The sequence below is a fragment of the Myxocyprinus asiaticus genome, chromosome 46 (assembly GCF_019703515.2).
Source record: "Myxocyprinus asiaticus isolate MX2 ecotype Aquarium Trade chromosome 46, UBuf_Myxa_2, whole genome shotgun sequence".
Lineage (NCBI taxonomy): Eukaryota > Metazoa > Chordata > Actinopteri > Cypriniformes > Catostomidae > Myxocyprinus > Myxocyprinus asiaticus.
Genome location: NC_059389.1, coordinates 7,388,824 through 7,408,360, shown reverse-complemented (window position 1 = coordinate 7,408,360; position 19,537 = coordinate 7,388,824). Strand labels below are relative to the sequence as shown.

General features: G+C 40.1%; 1 protein-coding gene across 5 annotated transcripts in view; it reads right to left on the bottom strand.

Moving 5' to 3' along the window:
* Positions 1–3,582: 3,582 nt before the first annotated feature.
* The window catches only part of man2a2 (mannosidase, alpha, class 2A, member 2), a 38,842-nt gene continuing 22,887 nt past the window's right edge, over positions 3,583–19,537 (bottom strand). For 4 of the 5 annotated variants that reach the window (XM_051689669.1, XM_051689670.1, XM_051689668.1 and 1 more), the window contains 13 exons: positions 18,662–18,844; positions 18,334–18,448; positions 17,917–17,984; positions 16,208–16,373; positions 15,856–16,092; positions 13,774–13,896; positions 13,226–13,340; positions 12,980–13,113; positions 12,724–12,865; positions 12,062–12,195; positions 7,494–7,688; positions 7,189–7,302; positions 3,583–6,213 (listed from right to left, as the gene is read on the bottom strand). In XM_051689669.1, the coding sequence (XP_051545629.1) occupies positions 6,061–6,213; positions 7,189–7,302; positions 7,494–7,688; positions 12,062–12,195; positions 12,724–12,865; positions 12,980–13,113; positions 13,226–13,340; positions 13,774–13,896; positions 15,856–16,092; positions 16,208–16,373; positions 17,917–17,984; positions 18,334–18,448; positions 18,662–18,844 (1,879 nt within the window). In that variant the 3' untranslated portion in view covers positions 3,583–6,060. The remainder of the gene's footprint in view (positions 6,214–7,188; positions 7,303–7,493; positions 7,689–12,061; positions 12,196–12,723; positions 12,866–12,979; positions 13,114–13,225; positions 13,341–13,773; positions 13,897–15,855; positions 16,093–16,207; positions 16,374–17,916; positions 17,985–18,333; positions 18,449–18,661; positions 18,845–19,537) is intronic. The other variant, XM_051689672.1, reaches the window with a different exon arrangement.

The following is a 19,537-nucleotide window of genomic DNA, read 5'->3' as shown; positions in this document are numbered from 1 at the left end:
CAGTAGATAAACTTCCGGCTTCCAACTACAAACTAAACAGTAACATGATTTGATATGGTAACAGATAATCCTATAATACATGACAGGAGGGTAGGTGTGTGTGTGAATGGGTGTATATGTGTGTGTAAGGAGAGGAGTGCACAAAATGGCGGCCATGGCTCTCGTGGAGAGTCCGTCACGCGAGGTTTCTGGCCAGAGAATGTGGGCGGAGAGACTGGTTAATGGCGTCTGCCCATTTAACATGTGTCTCTGCTGTTACGATAACTTGGGGACAAGGCTGAGCTCTCTCGCCAAGTTATCTGTTCACCAAATGTGTGTGCGGGTATGTTTGTGAGGGGTCGTATGTGTGTGCGGCTAGTACGAGAGAGTACTACATGACGGCACCAAAGCCGGTTTAGCGATTGTGGGAGAGATGGCAAAAGATGGTTAGTTTTATCAATCAGACACGCGGTGAATGGCTCGTAATCTGGCCACCGTGGTCGTTGGTTCTTTAATGGATAAACTCAGTGTGCTGGTCTCATCTGCGATGGTGGAAATGCACGAACAGCCCAACGTGGTTGGACGACAATACAGCAAACCTCATTCGTGGTAACGGTAAGTTACAGTAATACCTTGAGTATTATTAGCAGCAATGAGTGGACTCGGTGGTCCGTAAACTGTACAAGCAATAACCTTGATACACAAGAACAACACACTATAATAATCTATCTCTGCCCAGACGTAAACCTCTTACTTGAGTCGCATGAGGATGCGGGTAGAATGTGTGTTCATCCGTCGTTTGACTCCGACTCGGTTCCTCGAAGCTCAGATGATGACGGGAGGCCGTTTCCTCGCTCTGTTGGCGGGTGATTCTCGGTGGGTCGGTGGAGAAATCAGTGAAGTCGACTCGGTTGAAGGAGGAAGAGAAATCTTCACTAATGCAGCAAAAGGCTGAGACGCGGATTGCTCGGCGGTCTCCTTCGGATCCGTTAGCAACACAGAGAACTGTGGAACACAGAGAATCTCGGCTCATCCAGCGAGATGGAGATTGTATGGTCAAAGTTCATGTACGTACGTTACTTCCTTGGGCAGCGAGGCTACACCTGGGAGCAGCAGAGCTGCAACTAGACGCGGCAAATACTGTCGCTGGAAGCAAAGCTGAGGAGGAATCTCCGGGGTTTTATACTCTCGATGACATCATGGTTGAGGGATGCGCTCTGTCATGCATTCCATCCAATAGGAGTTGAGAGTTAGATCCTTCAGAAGTTCACACCTAGGTGGAAAGTGAGCAATCTTGATGGGATCTGTAGTCTGTTTGAACTCCCTTTGTTTGATTTTGGCACCGTTTCCTGTTATCAGGCTTTGAGTGTTCCTACAGGCCTCAGTCAGGCTTTATGACTGTGTGTAGGCATGCCTTTGTCTCCTATCTGAGCACATGAGGCCCAACACAGAAAATAATCTCATATTACACAATTTAAAAGGTGTCCTGTATTGGAGCTGGAACCACTGAGTTTTGGAGCAGGTGAGTCAAGTGCTCAAAGCTGATGGGCAGTACAGAGGGGAAACATCGGAAAAAGATGGCAATAACCAATGAGTCAATTATCACTGTCAGAACATGATGCTGTATTTTATGAAAGGACCCCATAATAGAAATCCCTAAAACATTCACACAAAAGTGCTCAAATACAAAATTCTAATAAATATTACCTTACAACTGCTTTTATTAAATACATTAACATAATGTGAAACCAAATTATTGGCATAGCAGATCTTGTACACGGTGTAATGTAGGGTATTAATTTATGGTTTGTACTCCTAAGATCATCTAATATGATTCATGTTTTATAAAGACACTGTCTGTACTACTGATCTTTTGTAGTGTCTAGTAGTGTGTCTGTTTGGATCTGCCATGTAACAAAGTGTAAATTTTTTGACGCTACACTTCAGTCAAGAAACTTGGTTAAAATTAAAATAGCAGACTCATACAGTCAGCCTTATAGGTTAGCTATGTAGCTAATGATCAGGACACACTACAAATGGGTAATTTTCAGCTGTCGACATTTAACAAGACACTACACGTTTATAATTGAGAGAAAATGATACGAACCTTAAATCACAGTATTCCTCTGATGGCATCTGGTTTGCAGCCTTGGAGCTTATCTGTAAGTGCTTGATTCCATGCTCATGAGAGCTCTGTGACTCTGGTCCCACCCTGATAGTAAAACGAAGCATGACTGGTTGATGATAGACTGTGCTACGATTGGTCAGAGTAATGTGACCGTTATCTGATTGGCTTGAGTAGACGATGGGTGGAGTCCACCTATTTGTAGATTTGTGTGCACATCTTGATGCTAGATTTGTTTCAAATTCAACAAATGCGTGTAGCAATCAGCAAATGTACAGGAAGCGATCCACAAATAAATGTGCACGATTCACAAATGAATGCTGGACAGAGGTGTGTTTGTGAGTTAAAAAAATATATTTGTAAATAATCTTTTTAAATTTGCAAATCTCATTTTATTTATTTGTGAATTCACTTTATTTTTGTGAAACTCCTTACTTTTGTGGATCTGATTCAATTTATTTGTGAACCAACTTTTTATTTGTCAAATCTCTTTCCATTTGTATGTTAATATGCAACAAAAATAACCCCATAGGAGCAGGTGTAAATTTTGTTCGTACCAACTAACGTTTTTAAAATACGAAAACATTCATAAAACGTCAAAGTGGCTTTTCGAACGATTTACACACAAATTAGTTCTGCTCGTGTTTCATTAATGAGGCTCATTGGTGTCATACCTGGTACAACATGCCATGACACACCATGTTTGAATATGCACAAGCATGATTAAGATTTGACAGCTACGACGGAGGGCAAGATTTAAAACAATTACGCCAAATTTTGGTGGAAAATACTGCTCTGATTTTCCTCATTTTATTTTGTTTCACAGAAGAAAGTGATAAGGGTTTTGAACGACATGCAGACTAGATGACAGAATTTTCATTTTTGGGTGAACATTTTTGGGTGACCTTTAAAACCCTCTACATCTATATTAGCACCTCACTCATATTAATTCAAGTCCTCTGTTGTAAGATTGAGTTTTATTGCCATCTCAGCCCACATCGCTGGCAGAATTATTAAGAAGAATGACCTCGTTCTCAAGCGTCTGATCTCAGGAAGTCACACTTTTGTGTTGATCTGGAATAAGCCTCCCTTACCTAAAGCATCTGCTGTAGGTGAAACCGAATCTGCTCTAAAAGGAGCATTAAAAGGGCATAAAAAAAAAAAGACAAATAAAAAAAGGCCAGTCTGACTTCCACAGACCTGTCAGCTCCATGTGGGGTCAGGGGTATTTTCTTTTCTCTCCGAGCCATGTCCATAGTGTCTGGTGAAATCAGTAACCGATGTTCTGGCTATAACTGAGGGATAAAAAGCAGCATCTCTTGTGAGCTCTTGTTAACTTAACACTTCATGCCTGATGCTAACACATTACACAGCAGACGACTCCCTACTGCCCCCTGTCTACAATCTGCAGAACAAGAATTGGCCTAAAAAGGTACACCTGACAATGAAAGATTTTGCTTCAGAACTACAAAAATCTGTTGTTTTAGCATAATATCTTTATTAAATGTCCACTTAGATTTCTTTGCATTTTGGAGGGGAAAGAATATATTAAATCTCTCAAATTCACTGTCATTGCATTTCCTCAGAAAATAAAAAAAGAACATATGACGCAAGAACAAATGAAAAATCATTTCTATCTCAGAACAGACTACACAAATAAGGGACAACTACAAGGAAATCTGTTTTCACAGCTGAGTGCAATGTGTATAATCAAAGCAGCATGGCAGTGATATGCACGGAGAGAGAATATGAATTGGTAGAGGCAAAATTACCGGAGAGGACATTCTGGAATAACCACAAAACCCTGCGTCGGAAGCCAAACCGCAAATCAGTTCCAAAGCAATTCGACAGACGTTTGGCTCTCAAACGCCAGTCATACTCAGAGTGAGCAGGGGAATTATCTTGCTTGATAGGATGCTACTTTCAAATTTGATTAGCTGGGAAAGTCAGTTAATGGTCTGACTGATGTAGAGCACAATGAATGCACCACGAAGACAGTTTAAATTGAGAGAAGACAGAATATTTTTCTGTAGTTTAAATCATTCTGGCTAGCCTGTGATAAAGGTTTCCTGGGGGAGACAGACAGGCTGGGAGGGTAAGACACGAGACAACATGACAGTTTGACAGACAATTCTAAACACGAGAATGTTGTCTGTCTGATTTAAGCTACTGAGGTGACCGACAAAAGCTAGAAGGGACTGAGATGGGTCTGCTACACATTGCGGACAGGTTTCCTATAGCAAGATAAGGCCTGGCTCTTGAATTTAAAGCATTTTCGATGGTAAACCACAGCTGAAAAGCTAATTTAGTGCAGGAATTGGCTAAATCTGAGTGCAGAAACCTGTCACTTTGAGGAAAAACAGCCCGCACTGGGCTATACATTTTTAAATCGGACACAAATAATGCTCTGTTTACCTGAAAATACTGCAAGAAGGTATACAAGCAAACGTAGAACCCTCCTTATATGTAGTGATGTTTAGGTACACTCTTTAGGGAACATTCCGGGTTCTATACTCAATCGTTAAGCTCAATTGACAGCATAAATAATTAATCAAGATAACATTTTTGTGGCAATCAATATTATGCCACAAATGCTGTCGATTTAAATTAACTTGTATTGAACCCAGAATAAAGGCCAAAGTATACTTCAGTTTTTCGTGTGCCGGTACGTCTCACGCACATGATGCAAATTTCGCCATCAGCTCAGTACATGCTGACTGTATAAGTGGAGCCTAGTTTTTCTAGACATGCGGACTGTCGGTGCATGCACCTGCCTCCATATGGGCCCGCAGTCAAATGAGTATATTTTGAAAGGCTGAGTGCTCGATAGTGCGCTGGTCGGAAATGCACGCAGAAAACGAAGTATACCCTAGCCCTCAGGCGGATCTAGGATCAGACGCCTTGAAAAAAAGACAATGCTGTATATATTTGATGCCTGATCCAGATATAGTTCTTATGGGCTAACTGATTTTATTTATACGGCTCAAACCTGCATATAAGATTATAAAGTATAAGCACACATTCTGACACATTATGGAAATGGCAAACAAAAAAAGAATGTAAAAAAAAACCATTTTGTTAACAAGGAGTTCCCGAAATTGCGGAATGGAGAAGGAAAAGATTGAAAATGTTGGCTCTCGTCATATTGTGTGATTTGAGGCCTCAACTAAGAAAGAGCTGACTGATGAAAGAACTAGCCCTAACCACACATCTTCTGCTGTGAGTGAATTGTCAATAGGCCATTCTTTCTGAGGGAAAAAACCCTTAAAAGCAGAGTTTGTTACAGCATTGATAGCTGTCGCAGGCTGATTGTGGTGACTGACATTCATAGAAAAAATGCGGCTACTGTAAGCAGAACCGTCCACATTAGAAGAGAAAGAAAAGGCGTGATCTCTAACAACAATGACAGATTAAAAGAATAAAATAAATCAAATGAAAAAACGGCATGAGAAGCATCACATATTGCACTGAGTCCCACAAGTTTGTATAGATCCAGTTGTATAGTCTTGCTGTATTTACATACAGTACGAAGTCCAAGAGTGACAGAAGGTTAAGAAGAATCCATTAAGGGATGGGAGGCGCCGATGTGAGACAGAGAGGTCAGTGGTTCCAGCCAAAGACAAGAAAAACAGAAAGCCAGCAATGCTGGAATAAAAAGATGTTGACTGAGTAACACTGTCTGAAAAAAAAAAAAAAAAAAAAACACCTGCAGGCAGACATTCTCATATCTCTTATCTTGGCGCACAGCGTGGATTACCAAATCTCGAATTTGGCTGGAACACCCGCATCCTCGTTTCCTTTTCTTAATTTTGAGAGGGTTTAGCGCCTTTGTCGGAGATTGTTATTCCAGACTATACCAGACTGAGTCTTCTGCTCATCCAGCTGTGGCTCTCTGCTTTAGCTGACACAGGCTCCGAGGGTCCACATGGAGAGCGCGGTTCTAGTGAGATCCCATTTTAGCACAGCTTGAGCTTGTAGGCGGAGATCTCCATTGGCTCCAGACTTATGGAGGAGTCGTTGGAGAGCGGAGGCTGAGAGTGCATCAGAGATAAAGACATGGGCTGTAGCAGATGTAGATCCAACCCACGGAAAAGTCCAGGAACGGAGAGCTGGAAAGAGAGATCAGAGGCTTATCAGAGTCTGATTAAGCATGAATAACTTAACAATATAGCCTTTATAGGAATGTTCCGGGATCAATACTAGTTAAGCTCAATCGACATTTGTGGCATAATGTTGATCACCACAAAAAAATGGTCTCTTGATTTTCTGACATAAAAAAAAAAAAAAAAAAAAAAAGATGTTGCCATATGGCAACTCCATGGAGCAATATGGTCCAAAAACTATTTTTTCTTAAAAGTCATCAATCTCTCCTTGAATTAAATCTATTTATTTAATTAATTTATGTATTTATTACACTTGGAACTCCTAAAAACTCAAATTTAGTGAACCACTATCGTGTGTTCTTCAACATTGTTGATTATTTTCACTGTAACTAAAGCCTAGCTCATTCTCACTGTTGCACTGTGCACTCTTCTTGCCCTCTCCATAAAACATTGCCGTGTTCATTTTTGTCTTAAAAAAGATGAATAAATGCAATAATATAATAGATGACACTATCTATAAAAATTCCCAATTGGAAAATGCATTAGTGCAATTCTATTTTTGCTAGTGCTGCAACAACTAATCGCTGGAAATCGATAATATTCCATTATGAAAATACTCTAAACCGAATTTCATTATCGATTAGTCGGATATGTGTGGCATACACGGAGAAACTCCATCAGTGACGTCACTTTACAGTAAAGAAAAATGCATTTGCCTGATAAAACTTGTTTAACAAGTTGAAGTGAAAAAACAAGCCAAGTTGTCCAGCGCACAGAAGCACAGTCGCAAGCATCCGTGCAATCAAACTGATCGCAACGGAGAAAGGGAGTGCAATAATTTTGATTAAACTGTGCTGTTTGATAAACTTTGGTTTTGGAAATCAAATTTAGGTTTAAATGTCGATTAAGCGATTATCAAAATAATTGTTAGATGCAGCCCTAATTTTCGCTGAGCCTAGTTTCCTCTCTGATGCCACTGACCTGGCCCTGTGTGGTGGTGCAGTTGAAACCGGGATTTTGGGCCTCCAGACCACAATCCAGACCCATTCGATGGAGAAGTAGAGCCGTATAGGGTGATGGAGAGTGAGCATCCTGCTGAGAAATTAAACGATATCAAATAAATGTCAACAAAATTACAAACACACACCCACTTCTAATGTGAAAGGTTTTTCTTCTCATTATGAACTCGAGTCCTCATCAGTTCTCACAGAGAGAGAAATCAATACTGACGCACACATCCCACTCACTCTGATTCATTAATGTATTTACAGTATGCTCTCATTTACCGGACTCTGGATGCTCCTTAGATTGAGCAAGTGGAAGTCACAGGGCAGGGTACTAGCCAATGGGGCAAAGGTGCGAAGGGGGGGCACGCCATGTTTCCTGGGCAAGACGGGCAATGCCAGCACCTCATGGTTCAGGATGGCGGAGGTCATGTGACTAAGCAGTGATGGGAAACTGACCGGTCTGCTTTCCACCGGCTGGAAGATACAGAGATGAATAAGGAAACATCATTACATACAAGTAAAATGACTTTTTATAAGTGGACTTCCCTTTAGAATCTGGATTCTACCTTATAAGTTAATTTTTGGGTGAGCTATCCCTTCAACAGCCTCAACAAAGGGACACAACTGACCAACAAACATCTACAGCCTGTTTTCCTCCTGTATTCTGCAGGGATTTCGTAACAGAAATAGGGAAAGAGGACAGGGAATGACCTTTGACCTCACAGTGCAGGTGGAAAACTGGCACTTGTTGCTATGGTATCACAACCAGGGGGTGAACTAGGGGTCTCCTAAAACTGTTCAACTGCTACAGCACTACTCCACCACTGCGGTGGTGATGTTACCTCTTCCTTGCGGCCTCCTAAAATACCACCAATGATTTTGTTTATCATGTGGGTGACTTTGGCATAGGAGCCATCAGGCTGCATGCATTCAAGGAGAGAGGGAAAGAAAGGACGATGGATAGACAAAAAAAAAAAAAAAAATGCATAAGGATGGCGCGATGAATAGTGAACGAAAACTGTAATGACAGAAAAGAAACAGCAGGGGGCCTGCTGTTGGACCCCACCCTCTTTCCATTACAACAGATCTCATACAAAAACCTCTTACTCTTAATTTTTCAGCAGACAGCTCAGATTGATTATATATATATATATATATTTATTTATTATTCGAATCAATTCGAGGCGTGTAAAAACTCCAAAACCCATTAACTATTATTACACACTTGACAGCTTTTAGACACTAGTTTCAGGATGATATGCTCCCTGGAGCCTTTTAGCTCTCATAAACAAAAACAGAGTGCCCTCTACAGGCAACAGAGAGAAATTAGAATTACAGAACACCTTGTTATTTTGGTGTGCATAACCGGACCCTCTTCTTGTGTAGCCATAATTGCAAGCTCATTTCAGATTACCTGTCTGCTATGTAAGGAGTCAGGGTGCACAGGTTTTTATCAGTCCGTCAGGAAACAAGATTGTATTAAAAGATGCCGTGCTGCAACAAGAAATGTTTCTAAGAACTTGGATTTCACTGGATTTACGAGGTTTGATGCACTGATATTCAGAGTTTTGTTTGAGGCACTTAGTAGAAAACACATTATGATGTGCATTCCGCTTTGTTACATCTGAAAAAATAAGCAGTACTTATTACTTCTAGTTTCACAGAAAATCTGATCTGTCTACAAACATATTCCACTAATTTCTACTTTGTTCTCTGTATAACTGTTCACAGAGTCTGTGGCACCATTATTTGAATGAGTCTATCTGTTTTTGTGGTACCACTGATTTCAAATGTACTCGCCCTAAAGAGTTACAACACTACACAAAATGTAGCTGGATGCTTTACGTGTCGGACTGACAAAGTGGACGGTTCTTTGTAAGAATAAGCTGCAAAGTGGACCAGACTTTGCCAATAGAGCGCAACAGCGCCTGCCCACTTTTTTCAGATTTCATAAAATAAGCGTTCTAAGCCATGAACCAAATCCACCAGCTCCAAAGTTAATCACAACATTACAAACTTTGATTTGAAGCATAAAAGTATTTGAAAATCAGACAAAGACAAAAGGTGTAACACTGTGGAAAAATCAAATGGAAAAATAAAACTGATGGACCCACTTTATACTAGGTGTCTTTAAAGGGATAGTTCACACAAAAATGAAAATTCTCTCATTCACTCACCCTCATGCCATCCCAGATGTGTATGACTTTCTTTCTTCTGCTGAACACAAAGATTTTTAGAAGAATTTCTCAGCTCTGTAGGTCCATACAATGCAAGCGAATGGTGGCCAGAACTTTGAAGCTCCAAAAATCACAAAGGCAGCATAAAAGTAATTCATACAGCTCCAGTGATTGAATCCACATCTTCAGTAGCCATATGATACACCAATCAGACACAACATTAAAACCACCTTCCTAATATTGTGTATGTCCCCTTCATGCCACCAAAACAGCGCCAACCCGCATCTCAGAATAACATTATTTGATGATATTCTTGTCACCACAATTGTACAGAGCGGTTATCTGAATTACCGTAGACTTTATCAGTTCGAACCAGTCTGGCCATTCTCTGTTGATCTCTCTCATCAACAAGGCGTTTCTGTCCACAGAACTGCCACTCACTGGATGTTTTTGGCACCATTCTGAGTAAATTCTACAGACTGTTGTGTGTGAAAATCCCAGGAGATCAGCAGTTACAGAAATACTCAAACCAGCCCATCTGGCACCAACAATCATGCCATGCTCCAAATCACTGAGATCTCTTTTTTTCCCCAATCTGATGGTTGATGTAAACATTAACTGAAGCTCCTGACCCGTATCTGCATGATTTTACGCACTGCACTGCTACCACACGATTGGCTGATTAGATTATCGCATGGATGATTGTTGGTGCCAGACAGTCTGGTTTGAATATTTCTGTAACTGCTGATCTCCTGGGATTTTCACACACAACAGTCTCTAGAGTTTACTCAGAATAGTGCCAAAAACAAAAAACATCCAGTGAGCAGCAGTTCTGTGGACAGAAACGCCTTGTTGATGAGAGAGGTCAACAGAGAATGGCCAGACTGGTTTGAAGTGACAAAGTCTACAGTAACTCAGATAAACACTCTGTACAATTGTGGTGAGAAGAATATCATCTCAGAATGTTATTCTGAGATGCGGGTTGGCGCTGTTTTTGCGGCACGAGGGGGATCTACACAATATTAGGCAGGTGGTTTTAATGTTGTGGCTGATTGGTGTAAGTGTAGGTAAGAAACAGGTAAATATTTAAGTCCTTTTTACTATCAATATCCATTTTCACTTTTGTTTTTGGCGAGTAGCATTCTTCATGCATATCGCCACCTACAGGCAAGGCGGAGAATTTATAGTAAAAAATATATTAAGTAACCTAAATATTGATCTGTTGCTCAACCACACCTATCATACTGCTTCTGAAGACATGGATTTAACCAATGGAGTCGTATGGATTAATTTTATGATGCCTTTATGAGCTTAAAATTGTTGGTACCCATTCACTTGCATTGTATGGACCTACAGAGCTGAGATAATTTTCTAAAAATCTTTGTTTGTGTTCAGCAGAAGAAAAAGTCATACACAACTAAGATGGCATGAGGGTGAATGATGAGAGAATTTTCATTTTTGGGCGAACTATCCCTTTAACTACTATGTACATAAGCATGTTCCAATGTAATTATTATGTACATACATGTTGTTGCATTGTACTTATTTAAACTACCTGCAGTTAAATACATCTGTAGTTACAATGTTAACCTTGCCCCTAATCCTAAACCAATCCTTACCCTAAACCCTAATCCAGGCTTTTCCAAACTTTTTGTACTGGAGGCCAGATGCAAAAAGAAATAAGGTGTCGCGGGTCGCATAGTTAATAAAAAAAATAAAAATAAAAAAAATAGATTGCCACTGTTGCATCATATTTATATTCTATGCTCAATATTATGCAAGTTTTAATCATATTTTGTATTAATAAAGGATATTTCTCTCAACAAGAACACTTGCAATGGAACAGTGATGCAGAGTCAGAAATTAAGGGAGGCTCAGTGAAAAAATAGCCCCAAAAGTGACAAAAAAATAAATAAAAATGCCCTAAAGTTCAAAATGTTAGTGCAAAAAATGCCCTGGGTTCTGTTTTTTTTTTATTTATTTTTTTTATTATTTATACCATCTTATATAGTCCTTCAAATTCTACTTTAAGAGAAGCATTAAATATGATGACATAAAATATATTTTAATAAAAGAAATGACAAAGTACATTCCAAACTACTTAACTCTTCCAATGGATGAAGCTGGTGGCAACTAAAGAAAACGCACTAGTGGAAACGATGCGCTGTGAAATGTGGCTGCACGTGATCGCGACACTCAGTGTTCAGAATATTAATTTTATAACATTTCTCAATAGCGGGCCAAAATCTGTTCTATTACTAAAACCTTTTGGGGGCCGTATCAGAGCATTCGGCGGTCCGCAGATGGCCCGTGGGCTGTAGTTTGGACACCCCTGCCTTAATCTAAACCCTAGCCCTAAACCTACCCTTATCTCAACCTCATTAACAGCAAATGTGAATCTTGTGAGAATTGTTACATGTAGTTACACAATAAGTACATTGTATTGTATGTATTTTAATGTTAGTATATAGTAGTTAAAGACACCTAATATAAAGTAATCAGTTTGATCCAAAAGTTGCTTATAAAGTATATAAACAACACATTTTAATTGTATTGCAAAATATTCAGATATATCCAATTAAGTAGTTTGAGAGTGTAGTGCGGTAGTCTGACAATGGTAGGGTGGCTTTTGGTTCTGTTCCTGCATCCCCTCATCCAATCAGAACTCACCTTTCCACTACTGCTCCTCCTCTCAAGCAGAAGGCGGAAACGGTTTGCCGTTCGTTTGTTGTCTTTCAGGCCCTGCCCCAAACCCCTGTTATCATCCTGCATCAACCGACGGTCTAGAATCACCTCAAGTTGACCTGTAGGATATAGAGAATGAGAGAGATAGTGGTAAAGAAAGAAAGGGAGAGAGGCAAAGCATTAGAGGTTAGTATTACACTCACTTCATCTTCATTATTGGATACATTGCATTAAATCAATAGAGAACCAGAGCACCGTGTCCCACTGTGTGTTTTTTTTTTCCTGCCCTCTCTCTCACCGATCCATGTTCCTGTCTGCTGGGTACCCACTGCTACGGATGTCAAAAGTACTAGTACTTCCGTACAGAGTCGATACAGATTTTTAAAAAAATGATACAACACAGTTTTATTTCTTTTTTTACAGTAGTTGTAGTATCAGCACAATCCAGAACAGAAGGTGGCAAAGTAATGAATCCTATGCCTAAGGCAGCTCATGAATATTAATATGAGAAGGCTGAAATTGCATCATAACCTTCCTAGGGCAACAAATCCTCTAACCTAATTAAAGCTCATTAATTGGCATCAAGAACAGTCAAATTTCTTTGGTATCTACTACTGCAGTTTTGGTATTGTGCCATCTCTACTTACCACTTGCCAGGCTGCTGACCCCCAGAGCCTGGGCCGTATGGAGTGTGAGCCGGTACTGGCTGTCCTGAATGTAGGCCATGGTGGGCATGGGGTAGAAATTAGCCTGCAATGGAAGCTTCTGGAAGTACCGTCGAGGCTGCATCTGAGGAACAAGATACATACTGCCTAGCATCTGCTTTTGTGTTCAACATGGAGACTAAATGATGACCGAATGTTCATTTTTGGGTTCTTTGTAGGTAATCTACAAGGGCTTTACCTGGAAGCCATTGAGATCTGTGTAGAAAGTGTCTTCACTCTGGATGTCGGTGACAAGGCGCATGGCTAGCTCCTTGTTATTCTGGTCTCTGATGTCCACCATGGTGGTGATGTCCAAAGACAGTCCATCTACTCCTGCAAGAAAGACATGGAGAGTGATAAATAAATCATAAGGCAAGGCAGGATGTGCTCACAAAAACATCTTTGTATGTGAGACAGATGGTGGACTTAAGGATCGAGGGAGTACCTGGAACATTATGAATGCGGACCGTCTGCTGAAAGTGCTGGTAATGTGTCACCACCTCCGCAAAGAGCGGACCCTCCACCACACGCACTATTGGAGCTTCTCGCTGGGAATAGGGCTGAGAGCAAGCAGCAGCAAAAAAAATATATAACTGTAATCAGCAATTACCAGGGTTCAAGCGGCATAGGGCCTTTACGTGCATGTGCTACAAAATTGTTTTTTCACTATAGTGCCACCTATTGGTTGATCAGGTCGATTCAATGCATATGGGTAGACCGCCGGGGTACTACCATTCCCCAAAGTTTCAAGTCTCTTGGCCTTACGGTTTGGTCTGCAAGATCAGTTTTAGGGCAGAAAAAATAATAATAATAATAATAATAATAATAATTAAAATCCTGACAAATACAACAGGGTTTCGGCACTTTGTGGTTGAACCCCTAAAGAAAGGAAATCGTAAGTGGAAAATGTTCATTCCCGCCATGCTGTGTGATAAATTGCTTTTCACCCCAGTCAAGACTCAAGAGGGTAACTGTGTGGTCTGTGGATAATACCTTGGCATTTCCATCCGGTAGGAAGAGATATGCCCCGCTTTTGTCCTTGGAGGGTCGAGTTCCATAAGTGAGGATCTGAATCTGTACTCTGACCTCCTGAGGGTCGTCTTTACGTCGAATACTCTGATGAAGAAAACAACAAGAGAGAATTAATCATTATAAACGTTATAGCTGATTCAGATTCTAAAAGCGGATACAACAGCATATGTACGTTATAAAATTAGGACAGGGTTGCATTTCACAAATCCATTTGGCAAACAACAAAGAAACACTTCTGCAGCTGACCAAATGTAAAATTAGACTTTTGATGTCGTAAGCTTGGAAACTTCCTACAGGATAATGGTTACAAATGTAATCTTTGTATTCATGTTGATTTCAGGTTAGTGATAAACTTGTATAACATTTTCATCAAAAATGTAGATTTTTTATTTATTTACAAATTCCAAGTGGTTTAACCATCAAGTAAAAAGTAACTTTTCTTGAATATATGCGATAATGCACGTCGTTATCATAATTTCCCCCAAAATATTTACTGTCACTAGGGCTGGGAAAATGCAATTAATAGTTGACTGCTTAACACATAAAAAAAAATAAAAAAATTAATGCAGCAACAAATTTTATTACATTTTTTACTTTCTGAAATTTCACTAATATTTTTCCCCATTTCATGTGGCTAAAATTTGCATATATAAATTTTCAGGAGGCACGCTTGACTCGATTGCACAACCTAGCAGAGGAACTGGTTGTGCAGAGCAAAGCATGCATATTCGTTACGCGTGTCGCTTGTCACGGACATAATAAACAGGATTTATTGTACAGAGAACGGAGACTTCACCCGCAACTTCGCAAGTGGCGAGACTGGTGTGGGAGAGATACGGACAGAGATACTGCCGAACCTTTTTTTATCTCCCGAAAAACTCTCATCCACTGACATCTGAACCAGTGTCAAAAGTGAATGAGTGAGATAGACCCCACCTGTTCATAACCTGAACAGCAGCCAGAGAAAATAATAATTTTGAGATTTTAAACTTCAGCAAATTAAACTTCAGTTTGTATCTATATGTACATTATAGTGTCTTATAAAGCATTGACAGTGTACACTTAAGTTTCTCTGGCCAATAAAGCTCACTATGAACTGAATCTGCCCATTTGATCCTATTATTAATAAAGTCCACTGGGGGGCGGCCTGGGTAGCTCAGCGAGTAAAGACGCAAGTTCGAAGCCAGGGCGTGTTGAGTGACTCCAGCCAGGTCTCCTAAGCAACCAAATTGGCCCGGTTGCTAGGGAGGGTAGAGTCACATGGGGTAACCTTCTCGTGGTCGCTAAAATGTGTGGTTCTTGCTCTTGGTGGGGCACGTGGCGAGTCGTGCGTAAAGCCTCCACACACGCCATGTCTCCGCGGTAATGCGCTCAACAAGCCACGTGATAAAATGCGCGGACTGACTGTCTTAGACATGGAGGCAACTGAGATTCGTCCTCTGCCACCCGGATTGAGGCGAGTCACTACGCCACCACGAGGACTTAGAACGCATTGGGAATTCCAAATTGGGCAGAAAAGGGGAGAAACAAAAACAAAGTCCACTGGGAAAACGGCAGAACAACAACTTCTAATTACAGCATGTCCACTAATTTTATGGCATGTATACATATACATATCAAAGATTTATAAATGTAAAAATGTCTAAACTCTATCTGCAAATTTTTTTTTACATTTTAACATTTATATATTTCAATAAATAAAATAAATGATGACTAATCAATTTCTCGCAAGTTCCTTGAGACAAAGTATAATGTAAATATATTTATGATTATATTTTAATGTACCATGATTAAAATCACAGAAAATTAAGATTAATTTGTTTTTTTATGTAATCTATTCACAACCCTAGATATAACATTTTCTATCATTTGTTTTGGGGGGGTGGGTGGGGGGGATTACATAACTTGATTATTTGAACTAACTTTGCCATGTCCTAAGGTCAAATGATCGAACATTTTTAAGAAACGTACTGTACAGACATTTTTTGTTTTTACTTTATGCCCTACAACAACTATAGCAGCACCGCATAGAAGTAACTTCACCTCCAGCAGGCCAGTGGTTCCAGAGAAGCCCAGCGTAAGAGACTGGCTCTGAATATAGAGAGGTTGGGCATCTGCTGTCTGCGATCGCACAGGAAGAGGGTCCAACCCTCTTATGCTTTGAACCCGCCCTGGAATCCTCAGCAACGTATCAGAGCGCAGAGTCATGGGGGAGTCGGCTGAATCGTACAGGTGGAAGATGGCCAATCCCAGAGCAGGGAGGCGTGCCATGAAAGAGGCCTGGATGAAGAGATGGCATTACGAAAGGTTGCAAATACAGATGTAAAGTTTGTGGCTGGCCTCGTCTGATCATATGTTACAGTATCAGTTACACATATAGAAAGTGCCTGCAAACCTGGAGGACCTCTCCACTCATCTCAACAGCGGATGCCCACTGCGCACTGAGCTGAACCGGTAATGTCTGCCCATCTTCTGTGAGCACCCTCACTCTGGCCGAGTTCACCAGCACGGTCACCAAACACAGACGCTCCTGCTCAACTGGGTTAAAAAGCACCAGATACCTGAGAAAAAGATGATGAGACAGATCAGAATTGCATTCATGCACATGCAGAAATGTGATTTGTTGACAAAGATGCTTCTTCGGGGGTCGTTCACATTAACAACGATTTGCAAAGTGAACGGAAGTCATTCGTTTTCAAAGAAAGTTGGCGAATTGAGGTGACATGGCCAGCAGAGTTCAACTTTATGCAAATGAGCAGTGATATGATGTGGCGACTACAAATGGGAGTGCAGAAAATGGGGTACAGTTGGACACAACAGTCACATTGGAACGCATACTAGCAACAGAGCTGTTCAGGGACTTTGAGCAGTGATAGAATTCAGATCAGATTAGTCTGAAAGGATATTTCATCTCCTTTAAAGTGATAGTTTACCCAAAAATGAAATTTCTCTCATCGTTTACACATCTTCATGCCATCCCAGATGTGTATGACTTTCTTTCTTCTGCAGAACACAAACAAAGATTTTTAGAAGAATATCTCAGCTCTGTTGGTCCTTTCAATGCAAGTGAATGGTGACCAAAACGTTTAAGCTCCAAAAAGCACAAAGGCAGCATAAAGTAATTCATAAGACTCCAGTGGTTAAATCCAAATCTTTAGAAGCAATATGATAGGTGTGGACGAGAAACACTTTCACTTCCACTTTTACATTTGTGATGAGGAGGGCGGGGCGGGGCCGTAACTACACACGCCCGGCTCCCAATCAGGCTAATCAGCCGAGGAGAGGGATAAGTGCAGCGAATGCGGCAGTTCGGGGGAGAGAGAGAGAGCCACATGCAGCTGCCATGTGCACGTTTGTGTTCTGTGTGTCTTTTTAAGTTCTTATTAAATATTATTTTGACTGTTCAGCCGGTTCCTCCTCCTTTCCCATGTCAACCTTGTTACAACATTCTTTCACATTTTGAAAGTGAAAGTGAAGATTTATGGTTAAAAAGGACTTAAATATTGATCTGTTTCTCACTCTCACCAATCAAATCGCTTCTGAAGATATGGATTAAACCACCGGAGTCTTATGGATTACTTTTGTGGCCTTCGTGTGCTTTTTGGACCTTCACAGTTTTGGTCATCATTCACTTGCATTGTAAGGACCTAAAGAGCTGAAATATTCTTCTAAAATCTTCATTTGTGTTCTAAAGAAGAAAAAGTCATACACATCTGGGATGGCATGAGGGTGAGTAAATGGTGAGAGAATTTTCATTTTTGGGTGAACAATTCCTTTAAGACAGAAAAAAAACTTGCATGAATTTCACATTAAATATTAGTCAAAGAACACAAAGGTGCTCTTATCTTTAGCTTAATTCTCAAAATAAATAATATTTCCCTGCATCTGTCATTTCAACCCTTTTATTCTTGTGTTGAAGCAGAAAGCCACACTTCATTTAAAAAATAAAAAATAAAAGCCAAAGGGAACAGCTTTCCATCAAAGCATGTCAAAAGTTTTTAATGAAACAGAATCCTGAGACAGGTATGAGAAAACATGAGTTTTTTCATGAGCATTGAGTATCTGCCATTATTTCCTTAAATTTGTAGATAAAACAAATCTTACCTTGGAGATGATTCCAACTCTATAAGTGTGCGCTGTGGAAGAGAATCCTGTGTGGCACGTCTGTCATCCTACAGTGACATGGATAAAACATAGGAGGTCAAAGGTCAAACTCTGGAAGGGGTAGTTAACCAAAAAGTGGAAATTCTGTCATCATTTACTCCCCCTCATGTTGTTCCAAACCCATAAGACTTAATGGAAAATGAACATTCGCTCTCATTTTATTGGGAAAAAAGTTGCAATAAAACTGGTGACTGAGGCTGTCATTTAGCCTAACATCTCCTTTTGTGTTCAAGAGAAAAGGTACATACATGTTTGGAAAAACATGAATTTAAATTTTTAGGGTTAACTATCCCTTTAAATTGGTTTTATAAAATGAGCTGCTTAAAAGCATTAAATTAAACCAGTACTGCTCCTTACCGTCTCTAAAAATGGCTCTGTCTGGTAGAAGCGATAAATGTCTTTGTTCTTCATTACGAGGAAGTGTGCAGCGTTAATGATCACTCGTTTCAGACCAACCAGGGAACGTAACAACCTGCAGGAAAAAGAAAGGAATCCAGAGCCGTTTACAGACGGAAAGTCATAAATCCAAACCACAAAAATAAATCAAAAGGGACAGATAATGGCCACCAAAAATGTCACAAATTAAGACCTAAGAGTCTTTTAACAGTTTCTCCAATCAGTTTATGAGAATCAAAGCTACAGACTTAAACTCAGAGACTGCAAATATTTTAGAGCAGGTGTCCACCTGTTTCCATAGTCGATGACCACAACTTCCTTGGCAGTGCCTGTGATGGCGTCATGGTGCTGGAAGAGCCCTATATTTCTCCTAGCATCAGTGAGGAGGGAGTAGTCTGATGTAGGATAACGTCCTTCCATGCCTGCATGCCGCGCGTGTGCCACCGCCAAGCTATAGAGAATCTCTGCGCCTCTACATGAAATAAGAATTAACAACAACATGGTAAGAAACAAACTAACCATTTGCTACCAAGCACCATTTGGCCATGCATGGTTCTAATAATATTTAATATTTTCACTTTACCTACTATGTATGCAAACTGGAAACATAGAAATCAAACTTTAAGAATGTAAGTACCTGGATTTCCATTCACGTATTTTAATGCAAATTTTGGGATATCACTTAAAAAAAAAAAAAAAAAAATGCTTGATAGAAATGTACAAAAAAAAAAAAAAAAAAAAAAGCAGTTTTTTTAATTCAGTAAGAAGACATGCAATTTACCCAATAAATTCCAATATCTTAAAAAGCATTGTGTGACTGAATAATTTGCTTATAACTAAACTAATCAGTGGACAAATATCACTGGATTGCATCTCAAACGTTGGTCATCCTGAAACGCTGAACCAAAAGACTGTCATCAAAATGATTGCATGCTCTAAACCGCAAGTAATTTATTACATCTGATAAAAGAGCCGCAGTGGCTTCCCCATTGGCTACAACCTCCATTTCGAATTTGACAATTTACCCGAACATTTTGTTCTCTTGAACGCATAGGATGGAAACACTGCTTTAATTGCAAATTAAACTCTGATTTTTCACATAAATTAAATCCACAGCTCGGATGGAAACCTGACTGGAATTGTATATCTCTTACAGGTGCAGTAT